At 41.8% G+C, this 12,353-nt stretch overlaps 2 protein-coding genes across 3 annotated transcripts; both read left to right on the top strand.

The window, feature by feature from the left end:
- Positions 1-3,112, top strand: LOC131109837 (putative protein MSS51 homolog, mitochondrial). Its single transcript, XM_078788725.1, has 6 exons — positions 1-213; positions 983-1,132; positions 1,210-1,334; positions 1,427-1,990; positions 2,333-2,426; positions 2,514-3,112. The coding sequence occupies exons 1-6, from the start codon at positions 197-199 to the stop codon at positions 2,716-2,718; spliced, it is 1,155 nt and encodes a 384-aa protein (XP_078644851.1). The 5' UTR covers positions 1-196; the 3' UTR covers positions 2,719-3,112.
- Positions 3,113-3,193: 81 nt separating this feature from the next.
- On the top strand, positions 3,194-12,018 carry cog7 (component of oligomeric golgi complex 7). 2 transcript variants are annotated; one of them, XM_058062223.2, is made up of 17 exons: positions 3,199-3,671; positions 3,762-3,910; positions 5,106-5,222; positions 5,290-5,458; positions 5,540-5,622; positions 6,539-6,661; positions 6,730-6,928; positions 7,010-7,137; positions 7,278-7,432; positions 7,509-7,625; positions 8,841-8,906; positions 8,995-9,181; positions 9,254-9,394; positions 9,478-9,561; positions 10,169-10,283; positions 10,357-10,500; positions 10,917-12,018. In XM_058062223.2, exons 1-17 carry the CDS (start codon positions 3,506-3,508, stop codon positions 11,081-11,083), a joined length of 2,310 nt encoding a protein of 769 aa, XP_057918206.2. In that variant the 5' UTR covers positions 3,199-3,505; the 3' UTR covers positions 11,084-12,018. The 2 variants fall into 2 exon arrangements, 1 of the variants encoding a protein (XP_057918206.2); XR_013625741.1 differs by lacking the exon at positions 10,917-12,018 and having other exon boundaries at positions 3,194-3,671; positions 10,173-10,283.
- Positions 12,019-12,353: the final 335 nt, after the last annotated feature.

Below are 12,353 nucleotides of genomic sequence, written 5' to 3'. Positions count from 1 at the left end.
TTATAATTATTTTTTATTTTAAAGAAATTACCGTATGACGTCAATGTATATTTGTAGCACGAGAGGTCCAGAATAGTTTGGAGTCCTTTCTCGAAAGAAAAGAACAGGTGTTAATAGGCAGGTCTGGGAGAAGCTCTGCCCCGAGTGGTTGAATGAGAAGTAAAATAAACAACACCACGTCTGACGAAGCTCCAAAATGACGGAAAATGTGCGGTAAGTTTGATCAAATGGCTATTTTTGTAATTTTTAAATATACAAAGTAACGCGCATGCGCAGCTGTCAGATCGCGAGGCGACTCATGACACTGTACGGCTAGCCTCGCTTAAAGTCAGAGCTCAATGTCACTGTTTTATAGTCTGAAAAGTAGTGAAAATGCACTTTTTAGAACATTTCATAATATAATTTGTAGTTGATTTGTCCACCTTGGACCCTCCAGTAAGTAACGCGCATGCGCAGCTGTCAGCTCACGAGGTGACGCATGACACTGCATGCTAACAGCTAGCCTCGCTTGAAGTCAGATCTCAATGTCACTGTTTTATAGCCTGAAAAGTAGTGAAAAGGCACTTTTTAGAACATTTCATAATATAGTTTGTAGTTGATTTGTCCACCCTCTACATTAGACCCTCCAGTCTCAGGCTAATAATAGCACAAATATCAGTGGGAAAGTAGTAACCAACATAAAGCACAAAACCAGCAGGGTAGAGAACCGATGACTTTGATGGCAGCCATGTTTTTTAACCAATCTTGCTTACATTTTACAGACATGTGCATTTACATGTGCTAGCCATTCCCCTAATGGTGTACGCCAAGTTGTGTACCAAACTGTGGTGATTCAGCTCAACACCTTAAAGTTACAGTGGGTGTTTGTCAAATAAATACTGTAAAATATTCATACATGTGCATGTTTTATCAAATATTCACCCTTTTGTTTGCAGCTGTTCAGGAGTAGAAGACACAAACAAATATGCGTATCTCTTTCCAGAGAGCCTCCACAGCCCAAAGGTAACACCACGGCCTTCCGTACCCAAAAGGAGATGTTTGAAATGATGGAGGACTCTTTTAAAGTGTGTGCACACTGTGAGAAGAAGCCACATCACTTATCAAACCCACAAAGCCTGAAGCGTTGTTCCAGGTAGACTACAACCACCTGTTATCTGCCATTTGCAGCCAATTTTGTTACAACCAAGCTTATTTTTGTCTTTTGTGCAGATGTCTTAATGTGTATTACTGCTGCAAGGAGTGTCAAAAGGAAGACTGGGGCAAACATAAAAAATTCTGCTCACAGCTGCGTCTTGTTGCCATCGACAGAGTGGTGGAATGGCTTATTTTCAAAGGTGTTAACTACTACAAAGTACTATAAATATATATACAGTATATGTACAGTGTATATAGCTGTATTGGGCTGATTTTTTCAATTTCCCAACAGGAGATCTTCCCTTCCCTACAGTGAAATGGTCAAAGCCTCAGTCAGATATCAAAAACTGGGATGACTGGCTGGCCATGCAAGGCGATCTCACCGCTCGCCTCCATCCCATTTTGACTGGAGTGAACATGAAGAACATGTGGGCCGATGCTGGCAGACCTCAACCTGAAGACGACCTCTTGAAGCAGTCACTGTGGAGGGTTTGCAGCGAGTTCTTCTCCAGGCCTCTAACCATAGCCTGGGGTTTTCGACTGTTCGGCTTGAACCCTTATTCCAAACCTCTCACCATCCACTTGGTGGGAGCCGGACAAAGTGAGACGCTAGCAGCAAAGGTGACGGACTACGACGAGCTGAACAAGATGTATCCAGAACATCAGGGTATAGAGATCGTTATGGTGGGACCGGAGCTGGTGAACGGACCTATAATGAGGCCTCCACTCAGGGCGTTTGGGCCCAAGCAGAGGGTCTATATCAGCGCTTATAAGGGTCTCTACCATCAGTTCTGGGAGGAGGTTGTTGAAAAGGAGGAAGCATCCAAACCAGACCTGGTGGTCGGATTTCGTCCGGGTGAGAACATTTTCCACATAGCTCCATTGTAATGACGCCATAACACACATATCTTGCGTGGAAAAGGACGTGTGCAATGTTTTCTGCTCTGTTTTGTGCATACACAATCTTTAACCCAAGCTATATTCACAGTCAGTCCCATTATAATGTGTTAATGAGAGTCAACAGGTAGCGCCGAATGTATGGGGGGGAAAAAAGTGATAGCGTAGCAACGAAAGGTCCTGTTTGCTCAGTACAATAAGGCTAAGTTCACAATAAGTCAGCATAATCAGTAATGACGTGGTGATATATTAACCTTATCATACTGATGTTTTTTTTAAATATTATTTTTATTTTGTTAAGGGTTTGATGCCAGTCAGGGTTTGGAGCAAGGCTGGCTTCCAACACTACTTCTTCTCAGGGATTATGAGATTCCTTCTCTTTTTACTACTCTGAGGTGAGAGTTTGCAACAATAATTTTTTGTCTTATCACCAATGTGCTGTTTTATTTCTGACATGTATTTTGTGACCCTTTTGTCTTCAGTGAGACAGAGATGACTTATTCGCTGCAGATCCTGCTGGAGTTGGAGATGGACGTGAAGGGAAGTGGAGAGAACCCTTTTCCCTCACTCAAACCAGAAGTGGTTGGCTCGTCCCCAAATAAGCCACCAGTTTTCTGTAACTCGCATTACTTTAGTTTTCAAGGTCTGTTAGAGAATGTTGAGTTTGAAGAACCAAATGAGGCCTGAGTGATGTTAGGCGGGCATGGATGTTGTCTATACAGTTGCCCACACATTAAGAAAATGAAGATTGATGTTTATGCAGAAGAAAACAAGTTGATACTTTTATTACTCCCATCAAAATACGCATTTCATGTATTTTTCTTACTTTCTTGTTTAAAACTAATGACATCATTCATATGGAGTGGCAAGTCTGTTCTGTGGCATAAATAAATACATATATAAATAAATACTAGTTAAATATAATCATCTTTCTGGCATTGGCAACAGGTCTCGGATAGTTATATCCCGTGCCTGTTTCTAGTCGGGCATATTTCGCTATTGCGGTGGTGCCAGATGCAAGTTGTTTCTATTCGACTGAAAGATTTTTAGTCTAACTCAAAAAATATTCACTCAAATAAGAATAAATATATATCTTTTTTGTCTGAAAATTCTTCCATGATGTTGTTCTATTATGGGTACGAGTTGGGTCAGTTTGCCTCTACGCACTTGTTTTGAGGGGGAAAGTAAACAGAACACACAAACCGGAAGTTGTTGTCATTTCCCACTTCTCTTCCAAAGCGTTTATTTTCTTGTCTGATAAACCTAAGCGTTTGGAATCAACTCTGGAGGAAGCCGTCGCATTATTGGAACTATATTTAGTTGTAATGATTATCTCATTTTCCTGGGCTATTTATTTTATATTCGTGTCGAAGCCGTTGTTTGGGAAAAGCTAGCGAGCTAACAAGTGTTAGCCATGGGTCGATGACGTTAAAGTAAATTTCCTGACGTGGATTGAATCGTCTGGAAACCGCAGATGGATTTCTCAAAGTTCCTGGACGATGATTTTGATGTGAAAGACTGGGTGAACGGCGCCTTCAAGGTGGTGCGGAAGGATGCACCGGGGAAGGCGGACACGCACGCTGCGACGCTGGTTATGAAGCTGCAGTTATTCATCCAAGAAGTAAACAATTCTATAGAGGGTCAGTTGTTCAATTAAACAATGTTTAGTTTTAACAGTACATAAAGTTGTTTCAAATAACACTCACTGGATGGCTGTTTATTTGCTGCAGAGACGAGTAATCAGGCCCTGCAGAACATGCCCAGAGTGCTTCGAGAAGTGGAGGCATTGAAGCAAGAGGCGTCTTTCCTTAAAGAGCAAATGGTTCTGGTCAAAGAGGACATTAAGAAGTTTGAGCAGGACACAGTGCAGTCCATGCAGGTATTGTCGGATAAAAACAACTTTTACTGATGCTTCAATGGTGTGACACATTTGAGAACAGGTATATATATATATAAGTAGACTTAAGAAGTGAAATTGGCTTAACTTAAATTTGCTGAAGTGGTCCTTTTGGCATTGTTAGGTTGAGGAAAAGCTTAATTTCCATCAGTGTGTATTAGGGATGACCGATTTTTTCCATCACCCTTAGCCGATATTTCTGGCCGATACTGCTTTTGCTCCCTCAAATTACATGACAAAATGAAAACGATAACAAATATTCTAGGTTTCAAATTTAAACAAATATTTATTGAAATGTAAACACTGAACACAGTAGGATTCAGCTTTCTTAAACACACAATTAAACGGCATTATCAACTTTAAAGGAATAAATATTCAACCATGTGCAAAACATTTCTGTTGTAGTTTTAAGTTTTATCTAGCATTGATGTGATGACATTGACACAATTTAGTAAGAAATATAAAACATTTCTCTCATCATTAAAGTTTGTGTTGGGCACGTTAAACACCTCTGATAGCAGACACGGCTGCTCCAATTCGTTTTGTGTGTGTGTGTGTGTGTGTGCGTGTGTGTGCTCGAAGAGAGTGCACACACATAACACGACACGCAACTCCTGCAAACACCATGGGACTGAATTGCCAAGGTTGCCATTAAAGCGGTGTTGGTAACAGCTGTACATATTAGTACATATTAGCCTCCAACTACATCAACAGCTCCCTAATTCCAATGGTAGGCCCTTTGAAAGATGAAGCATTCAGCAACATTCCTGGTTTTCACACCCACAAACTAAACTATATTTTCAAGAACGTATATTGCATGTACTTGGCGTTCATGTTTCCTATTTCAAAGCAGGTGGCAATATTTCAACTAAGTTCAACTATTAGAGGCTAATTAAAAGTTGAAAACGTACCCTTGTTGTGATTCACCACTGTTGCAGTGGGGGAGGGGTACCGCGACTGCGTGTGTTGCAGGGTCCTCCGGCAACACAAAGCTGCCCGGCGCATGTCTGTCTGTAAATCATGCGGCGGAAAAATACATCGGCGAATACCGATTCAAGTAAAGAATGCAAATATCGGCCGGCCGATGTATCGGTCGATCCTTAGTGTGTATTCATCAAAATATCTATGAACCAAGTTGTATGTTAAAGAAACAATTAAAGGCTGGTGTGGTTGCTAGGTTCTGGTGCAGATTGATCAAGTGAAGAGTCGCATGCAGTTGGCAGCAGAGGCGCTACAAGAGGCTGATAAATGGGCTACACTAAGCACGGACATCGAGGAAACCTTCAAGACACAGGTACAATCACGTGTTCCTTATTTATGCTCTCTGTTCACTCATAACTAAGAAGAACGCACACTTTCAGGATCTTGCAGCCATCTCATCCAAGCTGACCAGCATGCAGAACAGCTTGGCCATGTTGGTGGACACGCCAGACTACTCAGAAAAGTGTGTTCATCTTGAGGCTCTGAAAAACAGACTAGAAGCCCTGGCCAGCCCACAAATCGTGTCCGCATTTAATTCCATGTCTGTAGGTAAGTGGAGGTTCGTCCAACTGCTACATATTTGTGATATTTTTGTCTAACATTGGTGGTTGATTTACTTTCCCTTTACAGAGCAAGCCAAGCTATTTGCTAAAGTCTTCTCAGAAATTGATAGAATGCCGCAGCTCCTTGCATACTACTACAAGTGTCACAAAGTGAGTATACATATTAAAGAGAAATAACAATATAAGAACCTTATGAACCTTCCCAACCATTATTTCAAGGTTTAATAACCTACTTGTTTTGGCCTCGTTCTCCTCCTGCTGCTGTTGTTCTCCCTCTGATTCTTTTGTAAGAAAGTCCAGGATGACATTTTGTTGCATTTGACTTTTCCATACTGGGACTGCAGCATTTAAATGGTCCTGGCATACTGTGTGGTGGAGCAGAGGGCTCAGTATTTCCTGTAGGGATAACATATATGCATGATTGATGGGCTAAAGCTATGAACTCTTTGTAAATATAATAATAATAGTAATATTGTGCCCAAAACATATAGAGTGATGGTAATGCTCTCCATTTTGTTGCATTTTCCTGGTTTCAGTTTCAAGTTCTGTACAGTAAAGATAAATTCATAAATATCAGTTTCAAATATTTCAAATCGGGGGGGCAGGTGGGACAACACTTGATTTTCGTAATGGCCAAGACCTAGCTCAGTCATATTTTATTAATTTGCTATGACACATGTGTGAATGGGGCTGAGTGGGTAGCGTGCAGGAGACCCGAGTTCGATTCCACCCTCGGCCATCTCTTTGTGGAGTTTGCATGTTCTCCCCGTGTATGCGTGGGTTTTCTCCAGGTACTCTGGTTTCCTCCCACATTCCAAAAACATGCTAGGTTAATTGGCGACTCCAAATTGTCCATAGGTATGAATGTGAGTGTGAATGGTTGTTTGTCTATATGTGCCCTGTGATTGGCTGGCCACCAGTCCAGGGTGTACCCCGCCTCTCGCCCGAAGACAGCTGGGATAGGCTCCAGCATACCTGCGATCCTCGTAGGATAAGCGGTATAAAATGAATAAATGAACATGTGTGAATGTTCTGCGTATAAACGGCTGTAATGTGACTTCTTCAGGGGCAGCTTGTGACTATATGGCAGGATCTTTCCCAGAGCGAGCTCAGCCTGAATCAGCAACTATCCGAATTCTACGACACCTTACTCTCCACATGGCACACTCAGCTCCAGTGGTGCAGCCAGGTAGAAAAAAAGTCTCAAATGTTACATCATTAATATACTGAAGATGCATTAATAATATTCACCTCCAGGTGTTCAAGAACCCGTATGAGGTAGTGACAGTGCTGCTGATTCAGACTCTGGGTGCCTTGGTTCCCTCCATCCCCGTGTGCCTGAGTGCAGCCATGGAGCGGGCGGCCCAAGAGCAGTGCCTTAACGCCCTGCTGGAGCTTCACCACACCACGCTCACCTTGGGACACAACTTGGAAGCCGCCATGATGCCACACCTCGGTCTGTTGTGACACGAGTGAATGGATTATGTAAATGAATGTGGTAAATTTTAGTGGTGATAGTCTTTGTTTTGTTTCTTAGGTGAGAATAACCTCCTTAAGGTGAATGAGCTTGTGTGTGTGCTGTATGACCCCTATAAGTCTTATCAGCTCCAGTATGGAGAACTGGAGGAAACACACCTCCTCATCCAGATCAGTGCTGTTCCTTTGGTAAGATATGGTAAACACACGTCTTATACACCATATATACAGATGGATATCTTTACTACAGCTAGCACTGCCTCCAGCATAGACATGGCACCTTTTCTTTCCTCTTTTATCACACCTTTCACTCTCTTGTCCACCTCCAGGAGCATGGTGAGGTCATTGATTGCGTGGAGGAGCTGAACCTCTCAGTCGGGAAGCTGTTTGGACTGGCAAGTGCCGCCGTGGACCGCTATGTGAAGCTCACAGATGGACTAGGCGTGGTTGGCCTCCTCAAGGCTCTCAAAGCACTCTTCACCAAGTAAATGTCCTTACACGCATACTCTATTGATCCTTGTGCATGCATGCTAGTAGTGTTGTTGTTGTTTTACTTTCAGGTATGTGTCAGACTTCTCGACTACACTGCAGTCCATCAGGAAGAAGTGCAAACTGGAGGACACGCCCACTTCTTCCGTGTTCCAAGAGGACTGGACAGCTTTCCAGAACTCTGTCAGGTTTGTGACTAGGGGTGTGAGAAAATATCTTTTCGGCGATATATCGCGATACTTCGTTCCACGATACTGTATCGAAAAGTATAATTATGGATATTTTTAGCCATTTATCATAGACTGTATATGGTATTTATTCAAGTGCAGACACGGCAAAGGTTCATTTCTGATTTGAATTTAAACCTCCGATCGTTAGGTGGCAGCACTTACGTAGTCAATTAGGCAAGGACGTTGAAGGAGATTGACGAGTGAAACGTCCTCACACATAAACACAGTTCAACATGGCAGAATGCCAGCACATAACAGCGGCCCCTGCGGCGTACAAGGCTGAAGTGTGGACACATTTTGGATTTCTACACAAAGTAGGGTGTGCAGAAATTGACAAAACCCATGCCGTTTGTAAAATGTGCTGTGCCCGAATAAAGTATTCGGGAAACACGACAAATCTGCGAGACACCATGAGGACCTGCCGCTAACAAGCAATGCAAAGGTCCTTTTGTATGCTACAAAAGTAGTACTGTGATATTGCAGGTATTTTGTTTTTCACATTTATTTTTCACTATTTTGTTCAATAATGGTTATTTCAAGCATCCAAAAAGGACTTTTTTTTACTGATGTTAGTTACTTGGTTCCACAAAAATACTGTTCTGATGGTGGATAAGTCAGGGACTGTATACTCTGCATTTTTTCACAGCTAATAGAATGTGAACATTTGAGCAGGAACTTGAATGTATAATTGAATGTATTTGTTTTTTATGTTTTTTTTGTAAATTTAAAGATGGATGTTAAAGCTTTATTCATCTAAATGCTACACTTTAAGTTTTTACAGAGGGAAGTTTGTGATACAGCATAACATACTGTTCTAATGGAATAAAAATGTGTTTAGTAAGTGCATATTGCTGGTGTAATTCAGTTTTTCCAGGAAATAATCTTTAACTGCAAGAAAAATAATAAAAAATATCGCTTTAACAGTATCGTGATATATTATATCGTGAGCCTAGTATTATCGTGATACATATCGTATCGCCAGATTCTTACCAATACACACCCCTATTTGTGACTTTTGTACTGGTGTGGATACGCCTGCTCTCCTCCCTGCTTTGCTGCACCAAATGCGGTGTTATATTCAGGGTGGTCTTGTATTCAGGTCAATACGGAAAACTAATTTCTATATTTTGCCAGCATTCCACATGATTCAGTCTGTCACATTGCGCTTTACAGAATCATCGCCACATGTGGGGAGTTGCTGAGACAATGTGGCGCCTTCGAGCAGCAGCTGTCAAACAAGTAAGTGAGCTAATGTTTTCCTGAAATCATTCATCCTCTGGCGTAGAAGAAGCAATGCTGTAATTCACTGTCATGAATCTTCCTGCAGGATCATGGCCACGGCAGGTAAGTACCTGTCGGAGTCATATAGCCCCCGCAGCCTGGCGGGCATCCAGGAAGCGAGTGCAGCTGAGAGGAAGGTTGCCACCCAAAATCCCTGGCAGGAGTATAACTATCTCCAGAGGGGCAGCATGGCGGAGTACAGCTGTCTCATGGAAGTGCTTTACTCGCTGAAGGTGTGACAGGACGGTCACCAAGGCTGTGATAGTCTGCAAATGTGATCCTATATGCGTCTGGTTGTGTTGCAGGAGAAGGGCGCTGGCAACTCCAACCTGTTAACTGAGCCAAGAGGGGCGCTAACCCGACTCAATCAGCAGGCTCAACAGCTGGCGTTTGACTCTGTCTTTCTACAGATTAAACACCAGCTCTCCCCCATCGCCAAGATGGAGGTGAGCCTCTGCTAAATCGGGCACATGCAAGCGTGTGTATTTTCGAGTAATCTAATTTACTGTATTATTGTGTTCATGCACAGAGTCAAGACTCGCCTGGTTTAGGAGAGAGCTATGCTGAAGACCTGCCTACATTCAGCTTGTCACCACAGGAGTACATCACAAATGTTAGTATTGTTTTTTTTAAGTTAATTTAGCAGTTTACTTAAAGGACATCTATTATGCTCATTTATCGGCCCTTTGTATTGAGTTGTGGACTCCTACAGAGCAGCTACACACGATACACAACACAGAAAGCTTTCTAGAGCTTCCAGAATAAGCACCTTTTTCAGCTGTATTTTCCTTGACTTTCAAAAACCGTTTTAATTCACTCCACCCATGGCCCGCCTCCAGGCATGCTCACTCCGATGTGATTTGTCACACTCCCAAGTGTTCAGTCACTTCTGGACTACTGCGAAACCCCACTTTCTAATTTTCTTGGTATAGGAGTTGATAATAAATTAATAAATCAGTCAGAGAGCTCCTTGAAAAGTGGTTGGGAGGTACTGGTAGTTTTTTGCGGGACTACCGGACGTGGATATACCCAACGATTGTGGTGAAAAAGGCTATTCGCAACTCTCGACATCAGTGGGCTTGTAATTTGCACCTCACTCCCTGTATGCACACTTTATAATGCTACACAAGCTAGCTCTACACAATGGAGCAGTTTGAGGAAAGGCGGGAATGAACTTTGTTTCCAGATGGCTTCAACTACACAATGTTGTCCTGTTCCAGATAGGTCAGTACCTGATGTCTCTGCCGCTCCATTTGGAACCCTTCGTGACACAAGAGGATCCAGCATTAGAGTTGGCATTGCATGCTGGGAAGTTACCCTTTCCTCCAGAGCAAGGTTATTGAATCCCGTCTCTTGGGGTTTATCCACATATTCTTTTTCTCTTCATGACTTTCAAATTCCGCCTCAGGTGATGACCTTCCTGAACTGGACAACATAGCGGACTACTGGCTAGGCTCCATCGCTCGGGCAACCATGCAGAAGTACTGTGACGCCATCCTGCTCATTCCTCAGCTCAGCACACATTCCACCAAACAGCTGGCCACAGATATTGGTAAGTACGCTTGGATGCTTTTACCACAACATGACGATAAACATATGCATATACATATTACATATACATATTACAGCTAAAGATGAGTGAAGCAGCATTTATACTTGCACACATTTTTCCTCCAAGTTGGCCTGCAATTTGCCATAGCATTATTTGTCATTTATGTATTTATTATAGACGAGTTACAGTGCATAAATTATGCACTAGCATGGAATTATTATATGCGCCACGCACGCAAAATTCCGTACCAATGCTGGGGCAAAGTGCATGCAAGTGTAAACAAGGCTTTCTTCAAAATCAATAGCTCCCTCTGGTGGATTATTTTATTATAACACAATTTACCTTTTCCCACACTGACCAGTTGACATCATTCTAAAATGTATAACATGTTTGTGATTTTTGTTTGTGCTGCTCAGATTATTTGAGCAACGTGATGGATGCTCTCGGCCTGCAGCCCTCTCGTACACTACAGCAGATTCTCACCCTGCTGAGGGCCAAACCAGAAGACTACAGACAAACCTCCAAACAGTTACCTCGGCGTCTGGTGTCTACCATAGCAACCCTCCGCTCCATTGACTACTAAAAACAGCCTTTTTTTCCATCCCCATCTTTCTCTGCATTACCTATGTCTATTGAGGTGACGGTTTGTATACCAACTCGCAATATTGTGCGGCATACTACAACAGGAAGCAACAATGTCATGACTAGACTTTTTGGCTTTGCTACTTTCCGAGATCAGGGTACATGTAACAGCATTGAATTACTTATCATGCTAATGATTTGTAACATAAACAGCATAGTTGCGTGTGGACATTTCCAATATTTTTTAAATATGCTGTAAATGTGTACATAAAGCATTTACACAATATATTGTTGTCCTAATCTTACTGAGGCATTTTAATGCAGTTGGGTAAGGGTTTGTTAATGACATCAGATTGTCTCCGGTTCAGTTCAAAACATGGAGTGACTTGGAAAAGATTGCTAAAAAAACAGTCTTTGCTGAGTGTGTTTTGCAGGAAATAATTTTAAAACAGCAGTGCTCTCCTGTCGTTTGGAAGGTCTACGTCCTGAAGAACGTCTGTCACATAGATGATCTTTGACCTCCCTTTGTACAGTAGGTGCTTTGGACATAGAGAAGATCTTTGACTCATTTGCAGTAGGTCCTAAAAAATAGTAGACTGGTTCAAGACTCTTCATCCTTGTATTTAGCAAACATCAACTGCTTGTATTGTTTCTTGAATTGGCTCATCGTTGTGCATTGTTTGAGGGTCTTACTCAATCCATTCCATAGTTTGATTCCACATACTGAAATGCTATGGCTTTTTAACGTAGCCCTAGCATAGAAGTGTTTCAAATGTACTTCTTCCCTGAGATCATATTTCTCCTCTCTTGTAGAGAAGTATTGGATGACATTTTTAGCTAATTGGTTATTTTTAGCCTTATGCATTATTTTAGCTGTTTGAAGATGAACTATATCAGCAAGTTGAAGTACTTGTGGTTTTAGAAATAAGGAGTTAGTATGTTCTCTGTAGGCAGCATTATGAATTATCCTTACTGACCTTTTTTTGCAGTACATTTAGCGAGTGAAGATTGCTTTTATAGTTATTAGCCCATATTTCCACACAATAAGTAAGATATGGTAGAACCAGAGAGCAATAAAGAGTGTGGAGTGATTTCTGATTAGGAACAAATTTTGCTTTGTTCAATATTGAAATATTTCTAGCCACCTTATGTTGTATATTTGTAATATGAGGTTTCCAGCTCATATTTTCATCTATTGTGATCCCCAGAAATGTATTTTCCTTCACCATTTCAAAGTCTACAAATAGATCTGCACTACAAAGTTGAATGAG

Source organism: Doryrhamphus excisus, unplaced genomic scaffold, assembly GCF_037039965.1.
Source record: "Doryrhamphus excisus strain RoL-2023G ecotype Guam unplaced genomic scaffold, RoL_Dexc_Guam_v1.1 HiC_scaffold_24, whole genome shotgun sequence".
Classification (NCBI taxonomy): Eukaryota; Metazoa; Chordata; class Actinopteri; order Syngnathiformes; family Syngnathidae; genus Doryrhamphus; species Doryrhamphus excisus.
Note: the sequence above shows the minus strand (reverse complement) of the source record. Positions and strands in the feature narration are given on the sequence as shown.

Excerpts from the sequence above, each read along its gene's own strand:
- LOC131109837 (XM_078788725.1), top strand. Across the intron at positions 1,133-1,209 it reads AGCCTGAAGCGTTGTTCCAG|ATGTCTTAATGTGTATTACT; the intron begins GTAGACTACAAC and ends TCTTTTGTGCAG. Across the intron at positions 1,335-1,426 it reads GGAATGGCTTATTTTCAAAG|GAGATCTTCCCTTCCCTACA; the intron begins GTGTTAACTACT and ends ATTTCCCAACAG.
- cog7 (XM_058062223.2), top strand. The coding sequence starts at position 3,506 with ATGGATTTCTCAAAGTTCCTGGACGATGATTTTGATGTGAAAGACTGG. Across the intron at positions 9,562-10,168 it reads CACAGGAGTACATCACAAAT|ATAGGTCAGTACCTGATGTC; the intron begins GTTAGTATTGTT and ends GTCCTGTTCCAG. Across the intron at positions 10,501-10,916 it reads ACAGCTGGCCACAGATATTG|ATTATTTGAGCAACGTGATG; the intron begins GTAAGTACGCTT and ends TGTGCTGCTCAG.